General features: G+C 35.0%; 1 protein-coding gene across 1 annotated transcript in view; it reads left to right on the top strand.

The window, feature by feature from the left end:
- The first annotated feature begins 1093 nt into the window (after positions 1 to 1093).
- The window catches only part of Rbbp5 (retinoblastoma binding protein 5), a 28569-nt gene continuing 14484 nt past the window's right edge, over positions 1094 to 15178 (top strand). The window contains exons 1-4 of the mRNA XM_089093365.1: positions 1094 to 1142; positions 4457 to 4482; positions 5589 to 5761; positions 12014 to 12245. Coding sequence (XP_088949491.1) covers positions 1124 to 1142; positions 4457 to 4482; positions 5589 to 5761; positions 12014 to 12245 — 450 coding nt within the window. The 5' untranslated portion in view covers positions 1094 to 1123. The remainder of the gene's footprint in view (positions 1143 to 4456; positions 4483 to 5588; positions 5762 to 12013; positions 12246 to 15178) is intronic.

Raw genomic sequence — 15178 nt, forward strand, 5'->3', positions numbered from 1 at the left:
GACACATCTTACAGAAAAATTTATCGGGAGAGGTGAGAGTTCTGGTGAAACTTATTATATTCAGATTGTGATAAACAGATTAGATGATATAGCTGTCTCATTGTTTTTCCACTAGTTTTTGCCAAATAAATTATTTGAAAGAGTTAAAGTCTGAACCACTATTAGTTGTGTTTATCATAGGGTCACCAATAGCTACTATCTATGTTCATGGCATTCTCTTCAGCATTTTCGGAGAAAAGAAAAGTTTCAAGCACCTGAATGCACTCTAATAATCCAGATAGTCCATTTTATGGAAAAACTGGATGAAAAACTCTAAATGTAGACGAGTATTGCTGTCCATTATTTCCGTTTTCTCAAAAAAGGGGGCTGGAAAGTTGACAAGAGTAGAAGTGCTGCGCAAAGCCGGAAATCAGCACCGACTAAGTAAAATCAAAATTTCTTTTTTATAGTTGATAGATAACATTAGATCCGCTATTTCATGTTGGAGATTTTAAAGATGCGGGAAACCACGCGGGGATGATCCACAGCGGATTGGCAAATATTTTAAATATAAAAAGCTTGTTGGTATGAGCGCGAGCGACGCGACGCGTCGCGAGCGGCAAATTTTTGGAAAATGACACTTTATACAAAATTGACACTATTTTGCCACCCAGAGTGGCACCAAAAAAACCAGCCGAGTGGCAACCCTAGTTGAATGTGTTATTTGAATGTCGATGTTGAGGGCCCATTTCATTGTATATATTCGTGTTAAACCATACTTTGTTGTTTGTCTTTTTTTTCTTTTTTTTGCATTTTTTTCACTTTTTTATACTCTGCCGCCCATTGTATCTTTTACAGTTTTGGCAGGTAATAAATCTATATTATTATTATTATAAGTAATTTGAAAATAATGCTACAGTGAATTTTTTTCTTTTAAAATAAAATCCCTAGTGATTTAGAGGAGAACGCCTGTGGGATAAATCTTTGTAAAATAAAAAAGAAATAAACTATTGAATTTCTTGATTAATTTGAGTCTTTTTTCGTTTCATTTGAAAATTTACAAAATTAATCATCTATGTTTTAAAGTGGTTAAAATGTTTTGATCTTCAGCCGCCAAATTTGAATTTCTTAAAACGTGTGCCAAATGAATTTAGAATTGCTTGGTATGTAGCCTACTGATATGTAGTTATTGCCTTAGATCGCAGCTAGGTGTGAATCTAAGGATTTTTCACCTTTTTAATGCTCCGTGAAGACCTCTGTAGGTTGTTTGATGTGGTTGCTTGCTACATTTGGGTTGAGAACTCAACAGCTTCCCAGTTTTACAGAAACTCCTGCTGTAGCCATTCTTTCTCAAGATTTTGTTTAAGTACAATACACCATTAAATCAGCTGCCACTGTATCTTTAGATAGTTAATTCCAAAATTTTATTACTCACTGGCTGAAGAATTAGGCTTGCTTCTTTCTTGGATTGAGGAGTATTTCTTGGAAGATTTTTTTAGAATTCTCTCTAGTCTCAAAATGGTAAATTTCTAGGTGGCCTGGTCAATATATACCAAATCATATTATTGAGTTAGGACTAAAGTGAATACACCATTTGATGCCTTTTTTTTGCTGATTACAAATATAATAAGCATTTCTAGCGGAAATGAATTTCAGCCCCCTCCGATATAGGCCAATTCCGGGTTAGGTTTGTTTGGGTTAGTTATAGCCTATATAGGGGGGGGGGGGCTGAAATTTATTTTCGATAGAAATGCGTATTATATTTGTAATCAGCATTAAAAAAGGCATTGAATGGTGTATTCACTTTATTTGAAACTCAATAATATGATTTGGTATATATTGACCAGTGGCCCATGGTTCAGCTTCCAAAAATCACATTCTAAGGATGGTTCATGGCATGCACCCCTGAGGCTGACCTTGTAAGAGATAGACCAACAATTTCCCAGCCCATAACCTCCCCCAGCTACTTTATCTAGCACCAGACAGATCAAGCTACCATTGCCACATTTTTCATTTGCTCAGAAGAGAAGAAGACCCAACACAGGTACAAAGGCCAGATAAGGCTTAAGTCAAGTCATAGGCTAGTTTAGCTAGGATGAAAGTGAAAACATGATTTGATGCCTCTTTTATGCTTTTTCATAATACAATAATTGCTTCTGGTGCAAATTGCATCTTGAGCCTTAAAGAGGCCTCAGAGGTATGTAATTTTTGTAAACACACAAAGAAGTTATAACCTAACCTTCAAAATAGTTGATTTTCAATTCAAACTATTTTTCTACTGTTTCAAGTTTTTCAAATGTCATTGACAAAAATAGTGCTAAATTTTGCAATTCAAAATTTTGCATTGACAATTCAGGGTAGGCTATATTCCAATTCAGGGTATATATTTACACATTAGGGGGTGGGGGAGGTAAAGTTCATGGTAAATTTGCAGTGGGCCATATAATTTAGCTAGGATGAAAGTGAAAGCATCATTTGAGGCTTTTTTATGCTCTTTGAAAGAAAGGTTGAGGTGGTTAGGGCACGTTGTGCGAATGAAGGATGACAGATTGCCGAAGATTGTTCTTTTCGGCCAACCATCTAGGGCTAAACGGAAAGCTCATTGTCCCCATCTGGGGTGGGAGAACGTCATAAAGAAAGATTTAAAGGAAATGGGAACTTCGTGGGTGGGTGTAAAAACGGAGGCTTTGAATAGATTTGGATGGAGGAGGAGCATGTGTAGCTGTTTTGGCCTCAGGCGGCTTGGTGCTGTGGTGAGTTGTTAGTAGTAGTAGTAGTAGTAATAACTCATATAAAATACCTATTTTGCCCCTTTAAGGGTTCAAGATGCAATTTGCACCAGAAGCAATTATTGAATCATGGAAGAGCATAAAAACAGGCATCAAATAATGTTTTCACTTTCATCCTAGCTAAATTATAGGGCCACCTAGAAATTTACCCTCAAAACTTTCCAGGGGGAAGGGGGGGCAAGGAGACCATAAAAAATATTTTTAGGGAATAAAATATAGATGATCAAAATTCATTGGAGAAAGTTTCATTTTTTTTTTTTTTAGGTTTTTAGCAAGTCATCATGATTGTCCTTGAAGAACGGTTCTCAGTCTTATATTTTCCAAAAAAAAAACTATTGTTGATTTACTTTGTTTTAGTTTGTAATAAAATCTGTGCAGATGACTCAAGAATGAGCCCATCTTTTTGTCTCAAAATAGAGGTTTAGTATAAGCTAATATGAACAGATGGTATTATTTAATTAAAATGTGGAGGCTGGATTTTAACTTTAATATGCACAAATGCATTCATTTTGTTGTACAAAACAAATCCTTGTAGTACTTTATCTGTCATGCAAAAAGCCTTTGGGAGGCTGTAATTTCAACAATGGTCAAGAAAGATTTATGTATCTTAGTAGACTCCAACCAAAAGAAAGCTGAGGGGATAAGGGGAAGGAGGAAAATAGCAGATGTGGATGTGAAATTTTATTTATTCATTCAATCTTTTAAAACTAAAGATCTTGATTTTCTACCCATATAAACATGGTAAGCAAGCTGCTAAAGTGTCTTTCCTCAAATCAGTTTATGCTTGAATGTTCTGTTAGGCTCTGGAACATGATTAGTGAGGAACTGCATAGGCCTATGGTTGGAGTTTAGGTTCTTTCAAGGATGTAGTTAAGCTTTAAGCTGTAACTCAGAAAATGGGATGCAGCTCAACCCATCACCACTGTTCTGCTTTTACATGATTCATATTTTTACTGGCAAATTAAATTTAAGGTATGTTTTGGTAAAATAAGTTTTAACTGACAATGTGTTTCTATACCACTTTCATCTCTAATTTTCCGAAAAAGGATAGGTTCTATAAAAAAAATTATTTTATGATTTTAATTTTGCATCCTTCAATATGCAAAGTAAGTGAACAAAATTTCAAGAAATTCAGATATTCCAAATGACTTGATGCCCTTGATCTATTCATTTAGGTTCAACAAACCTTTCTGTTTGCCAATAGAACAATTTATATGTCTAGGGCAACCACAAAAACTCCTAGTGAATATTTCAAAAAAGGGACTTCTCTACATTTGTTGCTAAAAATTTGCTTTTTTGCACATATTAGGAAATTCTTTATATAGGAAAAACAAAAAGGCTTTATGCTTTAATATGAGTTTTAGATTTTGATCTAAGTATAGATTTTTTAGGCACTGGCTGCCTCCATAATTACCATTTTTGTATTAGGGTAGGTTTACATGGTTTTTGTACTTTGACAGCTTTGTATTTACATTTTTAGAGCTACAGTGCTACACATGAATCTACTTTTGACAGTTGTCTGACTACACACAATTGACATTGATAACTGTCACAATTGACAGATGTCTGGTTTAAAAATTTCAGGTTTGTTGTATCATCATGTATCTAGATAAATATTATTATTTTGGATGATGATTCTAGTGTTATAGTGTATGTGCTTAAACTGATTGTTGCCTCTTTTTTTCTAGAGTCCTTTGGTCAGAATTATCCCGAAGTAAGTAGTTTCATTTGTGAACTGATAAATTCAGCTTGAAGGTAAGAATTCTTTTAAAGAAAAACAGGTGGTTCAAAAATAAATGTGATGTAGCTCCCAGCTACGTATCTTCTTAAGGTAGGCCTACATCTAAATATTTTTACTTAAAGTTTCTTGTGCCAATTTAGTCCCTTGCTTTAGTTTTTTCATTTCATAAAAATCACTAACATAAATATGCCTATATGTCTTAAGCTTTAAATACATATCTATGATAAAAATTAATACAGCAACAGAATTGGCTTTTTGTGCTGATTCCAAAAATATAAAATTTATTATGTTTATGCATGTCACCCATCAAAAGCTACAAGCATGAAAAAATATGCCATGATTCTAAAAAAAAATTGGAGAAATCCCCAAAAATTCAAGTGACTAGGGAAAATTACACCATTAAATTCTAATTTATTCCCCAGAAGGAAGATCACAGATGCATGCTTATATGGTGTTTCTTTTCCAGGGGTGATTCTATTGAACAAATGATAATAGAAGATTGAAAGAGGCCTCATTTGAACAGAAATTAAAAGCTATAGTTCTGTTTTTAGTTGACAAGAAGTGAATATGCTGGAATAAGATAGGGTTTTCAAAATAAAATGCATTTTTTGGTACCTATCATGTATCATAGAAAATTTGACTGTATATGTAAATTTTTGTGAAGAATTTTTATTGCAATGAATGAAAAAGGTTGCAGTGAGTGTACAGAGAAAATAACGAGAATGAAGCAACACTGCAATAAATATTCAGAAAAGTAATCAATTCAAGAAATTGAAGAAAGCAAGACAATCTTGTGCATGTAATAAGTTTTAAAAGTGGGCTCACAGGGTATAGAAATTCAGATATATATATATATATATTTTTGTCTCAATGTGTTAGGAATATCCTCAAACATAGTTACATTTTTCTTTTTTTGTATAATACATATATCAATGTATATACATTTTCTTAGAAAATATACGGTCTAGTCTTAATTTAATTCTAAGTAATGGACTGTATGAAGTAAATTTACAGATACCTTGTTTTCACAATAGCTAAATGATAAAGTAAAAGAAACTATCAATATTGATTTGTTTCAGGAATTTGATGGCGTTCTAGACTGCATATCTGTTGCAGTGACCTGCACTTTTAATAGGCTTGGTACACTTTTGGCTGTAGGATGTAATGATGGAAGAATCGTTTTCTGGGATTTCTTAACAAGAGGCATTGCCAAAGTCATTAGTGCCCATGTGCATCCAGTATGTTGTGTCAGGCAAGTAAATTCAAGGAATTACCAGAAAATTAACTCAATGGCATTTGTTAATGTCTTGGGGAGTAATTTTACATATTAAATAATCTTCTTTGGTTATTAAATATGAAAAAAAAAACTATGTAAAAAAAATTCCTCAAAATGGAAAATGTATGACAGAAAAGCATAATGAAAGAAGCTACAGGAAGACACTGAAAACTTAGATAAGGGGAACACATGAATTTAATATTTATTGCTTAGTTTCTTTCTAAGCCTTTTCAAAACTTGCATGGACTTGAAAACAGCTTCAACTACTGGCTACTGTTTAGGCGTAGCCAGGGGTGGGGAGAGCCAGTTGCTCAATTTTCTAGGCAAATGTAGAAAGAATTGGTTATTTTATTTTTATTGAAGCAACTAACTACAACATTGACATTCCAACATTCCACTAGGCTATTTACATTTCAGGGAAATCCGTTTTGTCTTTTTCTGTAATGGGAATTTTGGTTTTACAGACAGCTTCATTAATTCAAAGAAAAATTTGAAAAAGGAAACATACAACTAAGACGTACTTGCAATAGAGCAGGTCACTTCATCATTAATTAATGTCAATATCAAACAAAACAAGACAATCCTCCATACGAGAGAGTATTGTATGTAATAAAACTGAATTAGACTGTGAACAAAACAATAAAAAAAACTAATCTTAAAGCCAAATAAATGACCGTACCCCATCAGAGATAGATCGTTGGAGTGATACCACTAGCAACTCTCTGAGGTACTATAGCAACTAATTTAGGAAAGTTTAAATTTTCAGTTGGTCTACCATTTTGTCAGCTGATATACCGTGTAGACTTTTGTGCTCCTACAATTTGAAAAGCCCTAATCGTCAGTGCTGTTAATTTCAAATACAGTATTACTGTTAATACTGGTTGCTCTTTCAAATAAAGATGCATGTTGGTAACAACTGTCACCATTGTCATATTTTTTGGGGGAGTATTAGTAAGTAAGTTTATTTGTAACCCGCAATTTAAAATAAATGCGGAGTAAAAAAGAAAAAACAAAATAATATTATCCACAAGGAAATAATAAGAAAAACACAACATAAATAACATAACAATATTTAATCTCTAATCTGGAAAAAAATAAGTGAGGGGGTCACTGGTACATATCTTCCTTGGAGTATTGGTCCTCAGGTCCTTAGCGATGTTGTCAAGCAGCACTAGAGGGTCGATAAGTCCAAAATGATAAATAATCTTGTGATTTCTGTACCACCTTGGTAAATATAGCAGGAATTTACAATATTTAAAATAGCCTCTCCTTAGCTGAAGACGGTCTTTTTTGCGCATTAAAGGCTGCAAACCGGAAAGAAAAAGAATTGTAGGAGAACAAAAACTATGGTAAAGTTTACATAAGCCTCGGTGGCTGTACCTCCCTGTGCTAGGTAAGATTGCGACGAACAAAAATTAAATGTATTGTACGTCATTATGAAACCGAGACAGGCATGTAATAACAGAAAATGCAAACCGGATGAATTTCCTCTTAGGGAACCGTTCCAACGGCATTTAGCCCCCATTTATAGAAAGATCAGGTTTAGATGTATTAAAACACAAAAACTCGTATTTTGAAGCATTTACAGAAAGCCCAATTACTTAAAAGCTTTAATACTTAAAGCATTAATCAGAACATTTAGATTTTTTGTGAAGCCTGACCTTGTATGACTAACTAGCAGAACATCATCAGCATAGGCAATGTGACTAACAGCACTATGTTCTAAAAACACGGTAGGAGACAGCATTCACAAACAGTCCACAAACACATATAAAGTTGTTGTACCGAGATCAAGCTCCCCAATGGCAGTTCTAGCTTTATGCTCATCTGAATGGACTTTATGGTTTAGCTTGGCTTCTCCCATATGTTTTATTGTGAAACTACTACTACTACTACTACTAAAAACTCACCGCAGCATCAAGCCGCCAGAGCCAGCGCAGCTACGCACGCTCCTCCTCCATCCCGATCTATTCAGAGCCTCCCTTTTACACCCACCCAAGAAGTTCCCATTTCCTTTAAATCTTTTTATGACGTCCTCCCACCCCAGACGAGGAAGACCTGCTTTCCGTTTAGCCCTAGACGGTCGACCGAAAAGAACAACCTTCGGCAATCTGTCATCCTTCATCTGCACAACGTGCCCAAGCCACCTCAACCTTTCTTTCATTATAGCCCTAGAGAGCAGTATTGAAGCACATTTTTCGTACAGCCTATTGTTTGAAATGCGGTTAGTCAGCCAGTTACCCAGAATAATCCTAAAGCAGTTTCTCTGGAAAGCATCTAGCAAATCTTTATCCACTTTTCGAAGCACCCATGCTTCAGAGCCATATTTGACCACTGTCATTACTGTAGCTTATAATATTCTTCTTCTTTCTTCTTCTATTTAACAGCAGGCGGGCTTTTCAGCAATACTATTTAGCCCTTTTCCTTTTGCTTCACTCTGTGGGCTACAGAGCTACTGGCTTGATTGCCTCATGATTATTAGATATTTTAAGATATCTTTCAGTAGATCTTTTGACTCTAGGAGTTCAATTATGAGTTGATAGATGTCGATTTCTATGCTCTGTTTGCAGGTATAATTGGCTAGGCTCTTGGCTGACAGTGAGATTTTGTGGTGTTTGAAGCATTTTAACAGTTTGCAAAGCAAGGTATGTTGTGCAGACGTCAGCATATTACATTCAAATAGGCAATGGTCAATTGTTTCATTATTCACATTACAATGCCTGCAAAGAGGGGACAGGGGAATTTAAGCCCTTGAATTAGAAAACTTATACGAGACTGCAAGAAAATTTAGTCCATTTGTTCCAGAACGAATTCTATGATAAATTTTAGAAAAATACTTATTGGGAAAGGGGGAAAGGATAGGATTAATCTTATCAAAATTAATATCTGATAGCCTCCATCAGTAAATATCTCTGATCGGGATTGGTCTCCCACTTGGCTGGTCAATATTTATAGCATTTTTTGCTATTTCATCAACCTGATGATTACCACTTATACCAGAGTGGCTAGGAATATACTGAAAATAAGTTCTTATGCCACTTGAAGCAAGATTATCGATAATACTGAGACAATGATAAGTGTCAATGTCCAACTTATACTGAGGAGCTTAAGCCAGCAACTCAAGGCTTGATAAAGAGTAGGAATATACAATAATATTATTTGAATTTGCAGTCAAAGGTTGGTTTTCCTTAAGGTGTTCTAATGCCATGATTGTGGCATTTAACTCAGCAGAAATTATAGATAAATTATTATAGAATCTCTCTCCCATTGCAATTTTCAGGTGAGGAAGGAAAGCACCACTTGCTACCTTCTCATTCATTTTTGACCCATGAACAAATATTTGGATGTGATTTTTATTGGTAATTGTTTCAAGTTCAGCAAATTTTTTCTGGACAAAAGCAATGGGGGTTAAATCTTTATCCACTTTGAGAAATCAGTATTTATTATGGGACTTGACCATTCCATGGAGGGGATTGGGGGAAAGTGGGTGCAATAGACTTTGCCGGTACGTGGAACTTCTTCTGAATATTGGCATACTCATCTGCAATGCCTCTATACATGGCTGGATTTCTTAACCAATTATGTAGGGTGTGTGAGCTATTTGATTCAATTTTGTAAGATGTTTTGTCAAGAGAAAGCTACGTCTCTCCGTTATTCTACGTCTATTCCGTTATACTACGTCTATTGCTGTTAATCCACTCTCCATAAGCAGAAACTTGGTGCTTGTGGGTTTCCTAAGACCAAATATGAGACGTATTATATCATTATGTGTTATTTCAATTTTTTGCATCTGGGTCTTTGCACATGCACCATATATGATGAGCCCATAGTCAATGTGGGGTCTTATATGTGATTTATAACACTGGAGTAAGGTTTTCTTCTTACATTCCCAGGGAGTAGAAAGAAGTCTTTTTAGAATATTTGTTTTTCTATAGCATTTTTTTATTGTGTTCGAAATGTGGAGGTGGATATTAAATTTTTGATCAAGCATTAGACCTAGGTAATTAGTATGATTATATTCTGGAATAGTTGTTTTATTTAGAGTTAGTTTTGCAATAACATTGTTTTGCTTCCGGTGAAATTGGATTATATTTGACTTGGTAGGTGCAATGGGTAAATCTGAATGTTGAGAGAATTTTTCAAATTGGAAAAGTGACTTTTGCAGATTTGACTGTGCTATCTCAAAGGCGTTGCTAGATGACCATAGCACCAGATCGTCAGCATATTGTAGATTCGTGTGGGGTAGGTTCATATCCCAGAGATATAGGGCAAAGAGGAGGCAACTGAGGACTGCTCCCTGAGGTAGGCCTTTGGTTATTGTCTTTTGGGGTGAAGAGGCTGAACCAACACAAACAATGAAACTTCGCACTCCTATAAAGGATTTTATAAAAGATACTAGCTTGGGGAGTAGTCCAAGGTTTGCAAGTTTGTTTAAAAGGATTTGGTGGTTCACATTGTCATATGCCCCCTCAAAATCTAGGAAAGCTGCAACTATGACATTTTTTTTTTTAGAATGATTCATTTATTGCATTTGTTAGCAAAATGAAAGCATCTGTTGAGGATTTGTGTTTCCTGTATCCAGTTTGAGTGTGAGGGATCATATTATTTTTTTCAACAAACCAGAGGAGTCTGTAATAGATCATTTTCTCCCTTATTTTCACCATCACAGGAGTAATCATTATGGGCCTATTGGACTCAGGATTATCTTTGGGTTTATTTTTCTTTAGGATTGGTAGGAGGGACGAACATTTCCATATATTCGGGATCATAGAAGGTGCCCAAGTGTGATTATAACAGTTTAGCATTTCTTGTTTGCATGAAGGGGTGAGATTCTTTATCCATGTAGGGTGTATATTGTCATAGCTGCCGCTAGTTTTGGTCCTAATATGATGTATTGCATTATTCATTTCCTGGATTTAAAATGTACTAGTTATATACTCGGATCCTGGGCGTGGTTGGTAACTTGGGTTCATAGGAATTGGGGACATTTTGCTTCGATTATTTGATGTTAGCATATTAACAAAAAGAGTTGCAAATAGCTTAGCATTTTCATTATTATTGTCATAATGGGTATTATTATGTATAAGCTCATACAGGAGTGGGTTGGGGGAAGTCTTTTTCCCACATATGTGGCTTATCACTTTATGTATAATTGGCTCATGTGTTTCTCTAGAGAGATTATTTGCAAAATTATTCCAGTAATTATATTTAGCATCTATTATAGTCCTTTTTAGATTAGATTCTGCTTTTAATTTTTTTAAATATGTAGTAGGTGATGGTTTTTTTTATGAATTCTGTCCTAGCTGCCTTTTTTATTCTCCATTTATTTTGGCACTCATTTGTCCACCATGCTTTAGGAATGTGTTTAGGGAAGGTCTTCTTGGGTGTTGTTCTAGAAACCAAATATTCTAATTTTGGTTTGCAGACTTATCTTCCTATTCTTCCAAACTTTTTTTAAGTGTGAAAAAACACCCTGAGCCTTGGCTATTCTACTTTTAACATCTTCACTGCTCCATCTTTACTAACAATACTTTCACCATCTTTACTAATAATACTACCAAGGTAAGTGAAGCTGCCCCCCTGATCAATCTATTCATTACCCAATGTCACCTTTTCATCTTCACTTATTCCTATCCTTAATGACTTAGTCTTCTTAACATTAATTTTCAGACCTATTTTAGCATCCTGAACTCGCAAAACCTCTAAAAGTTCATTCATTTTGCTCAAACTTTCATCTAGGATGCTTAAATCATCAGCATAATCTAAGTCCAGGAGACTTTTTCTTTCCCATTTGATTCCGTGGTCTCCCATTGATCCTTAAGACAATTTTTGTCTTTACAAGAATGATCGATTATGTGGTTGTTCCCCATTTAGTCTGGAATGCTGAACAGTGGAGGTAGAATCCTAGTAAAAGTCGGAATGCGAGCGTTAATGCTTTTGAGAATCTTTATTGCAGCTTGATGCTTTTTATGATTCATTTAAGAAAGGGATTGTGACGTTACGGTTTAATTAGGATAGAATATAAGTTAAAAAAGGACAGCACAATTATTTCAAGTGAACAAACGCAAAAATTAACCTTCCCCCGCTTGTTGTATGCTGCTTGCAATTTGTCTACAAATGTATACTGTCAGTTAGCCATTCCGGTAGAAACATAATTAAAACTACGCTGAAATGAAAAGTTTCCTTTAAAATCTATTTCCTAGTCGTTCTGACAAATTCAATTTGCAGTTTTAATCGTCGTGGTTATAAGCTTGTGAGTGCGTCGATTGACAATACTGTTGCAATCTGGGACATACTTACTGGAGAATGTGATCAGAAGTACCGGTTCCCGTCTCCAATCTTGAAAGTACAATTTCATCCAAGGGATGATGGCCAATTTTTAGTTTGTCCGATGCGGCATGCTGCAGTTCTTGTCACCGTTGACGGAGGACATAGAATCATGCCACCAGAAGAAGAAGATGTAAGTTTACTCTTTTTCCTTAGTCTTTTTTATAATATTTAATAATGATGCTTATCAAACAGTTCGTGGTAACGAACTGTAAGTAAGGAGCGACCCGGCTCAATAGTAACCGAAACTTTAGAAAACGGGTAGGACTAAATTTGATACCAATAGATACATAAAAAAAAATCAGATTTATGCTGATTTCAAATATATAAAATTCATCAAGTTTATTCTTACCCTTCAAAAGTTACGCGCCTGAGAAAATTTGCCTGATTTTCGAAAAAAAAAGTTAGACTCTTTCTCACAACTTTATTTTTTAAAACAATAAAAAACTTTAGCGTAAAGAGCGAGGCGTTGAGGGGGGGCAGCCCCTTTCATATACGGAATAATTTCTGTTCATTTTAAGTTTTAATGTCGCTCCTTACTTTTAGTTTAAAAAAACTTGTTTTTTTTTATTTAATAGTTATAATAAAAACGCTTATAATTTTAATAAAATCTAGGATTTTGTCCAAAATCTGCCATTTTCATTGTGTCTTTACAGTTGCCTTCCTTAAGACTCACTCTTCCTTTCTGTAGAAAAAGTATATGGTAATTAGACAAAGAGCCTATCACACGACTGGCATAAAAAACATAGCTTGCACTGTTTTGTGAGGACCAGAGGAAAATAGTTTTCCTCCATGCCTAAATTTCCCAAGTCCTCCTCCCCTAAAAAGAAGAACGTTTCCTTAAACTTTTGGCTTGATCGCTCAGCCACGAGACAAAACAGAGTATACTTGCCAATTTTCGCATAAAATCCATTACCTTTTAATAAAATCCACTGACTACACATAATCTCTACAATGAGGTTGTCTGCTTTTAGGTTTAGAAAAAAAAAATATATATTCTCTTGCGGGATTCCGAAATCAAACTGACTCCGATTTCTAAGGGGAAACTGTTACCCGTTCAGTAGCATTATATCTTTGTTTTTCGGATGTGCTATTGGCCGATAAATGTTATGAAAATTAATATCATATTAAGTAAGATTTTGTTATTGAACATTTAACATAATTTTGTTTAGAATCAAGTCATTAATTACTTCTTATCCATGTTGTAACTTGCCCGCATTCGCATATTTTAGTTACATCTTTGTTGGAGAACTAAGAGGTAAATTAAGGACTTGCTTTTTTTAATAAATCTATGTTCTCGTGTATTTTTCCGCTGAAATAATATTCGTTTTTTTAGCATTCAAATATTTTGAGTGTTACCAAAACTGTACATTTTAAGTATATGCATTACCCTTTTGAAATTTCTATTTTATGAAAACCTCCCGTTGGAATCAGACAGAGTTTAGGCAACGATGGCACCTCATTCACACAGATTACCTTTATCATGACACTTTTAGGTGGGAGTATCTGTAAAAAAAAAATGATAATAAAAAATACCTTCGTCTAACGATCAGTTGTGCCATTTATTCTGATTAGTTTATAACTTTTTTTTCAGTTTCTAAATTTCCTTCACACAAACTTGATTACCAAAAATGAGTTTCTTCAGGAAGGGGGGATGCAGGACTTCCCCCCCCCCAAACGGTTTTTTTTTGCAAAATGTTTTCTTATATATTAAAGGGAAAGTTGGCAGTTTGCTGTTAGTGATGGTTTATGTTTTTTTTGTTTTTTTTTGACAAAAAATACAGTACAAGCGTAAACCCACCGTCTAAATTTGTTTGCTACTTATTGCACATTTGTTTTGATTTCTGACCTTGTGTAAACTTGCATCTGGCTTCTAATTTTACATCTAAAAGCCCATGTCTCTGAAAGTCGCTCTCCCACACCAAGGAAAAAACACGAGTAGTTTTGAAACAATAATAGATTTTCTATGCATAATCAAAGGCTTATAAGACAGGAAAGCAGGACAAGGCCAATTAACTGCAAAATCGGTCTTTTGCAAAAAAAAGTATGGATTTGAAAATTGCGAGTTAAAATTTTCATATTAGTTAAGACGTCTTGGGCATTGAAGCCAAAGTTGTTTTTTGCTTTGACTCTAAAACACAAGACTAATGGGATCATCTTATGGCCACATGGTACGTCACAGATTTTGCGGTATGTATCTTTGTTGCATGTTGGCCGCGTATAAAATGATTAATCAGCCGTAACCGACAATCTGTCCTTTCGCATGAGCCGTAGTGGTACTCACCAAGTATATATTCTGAAACTGCGGGGAAAAGATAGCAGGACCCTACGTTCCCCTTGTTTTGCCCTTCGTGAAAAAGGCAAGGTCGTTTCTTTTCTACCTGGAAGAATAAAAATCAACACCATTGAGTAGCATGCAACCAACTTAAAGGCCACAAGGAACCCCGAATGCTCCGAGCCCAAATGCTATTTGACAAAGAAAAACTGTATAGATATAGATATATTTTTCACAAAAACTCCATGGGCCATGGATATTACAAATCCAACAAAACACATAAAGCACAATAAGTTCAAACACATTTGAAAATAACTCTACAATAGAAAGCTCTCCTTATGTCTCATCACCCCCACTCACAAAATTTCTCAAGCTTTTAATATCCACTTTGCAAATACTTTATATTTTATTTTCTAAACAACTTCTATGCATGACATTCCTCACACAAATTTCCCTTCTAAGTACCTTCAGTTCTTCACAATAACACATTAAATCTTTAGACTCTCCGCAAATCGGACAAAAGAAGGGACCACTCCGTACCTTAACCCTCCCTAAATACTTTCGTCTCTCCTCAAGCGGCATAAAAGTCCTCCTTAGTGATAAAACCCATTTTAAAGTATTATTTTGAAGCTCAAATTTTATATATATTTCTTATCCCCAGGTTTCTTTATTTTTCTATATATTCCAAGGGATGCTGACTTGATCTTGTCTTCTTGCCAAACCTGGATACCTTGATCTTGTGGCATTTTTTCAACAGCTTTTGCGATCAATCCTATTTCCACCCCAGATCT

Source organism: Artemia sp. Qi Xiang Cuo, chromosome 8 (assembly GCF_049724085.1).
Source record: "Artemia sp. Qi Xiang Cuo chromosome 8, ASM4972408v1, whole genome shotgun sequence".
Lineage (NCBI taxonomy): Eukaryota > Metazoa > Arthropoda > Branchiopoda > Anostraca > Artemiidae > Artemia > Artemia sp. Qi Xiang Cuo.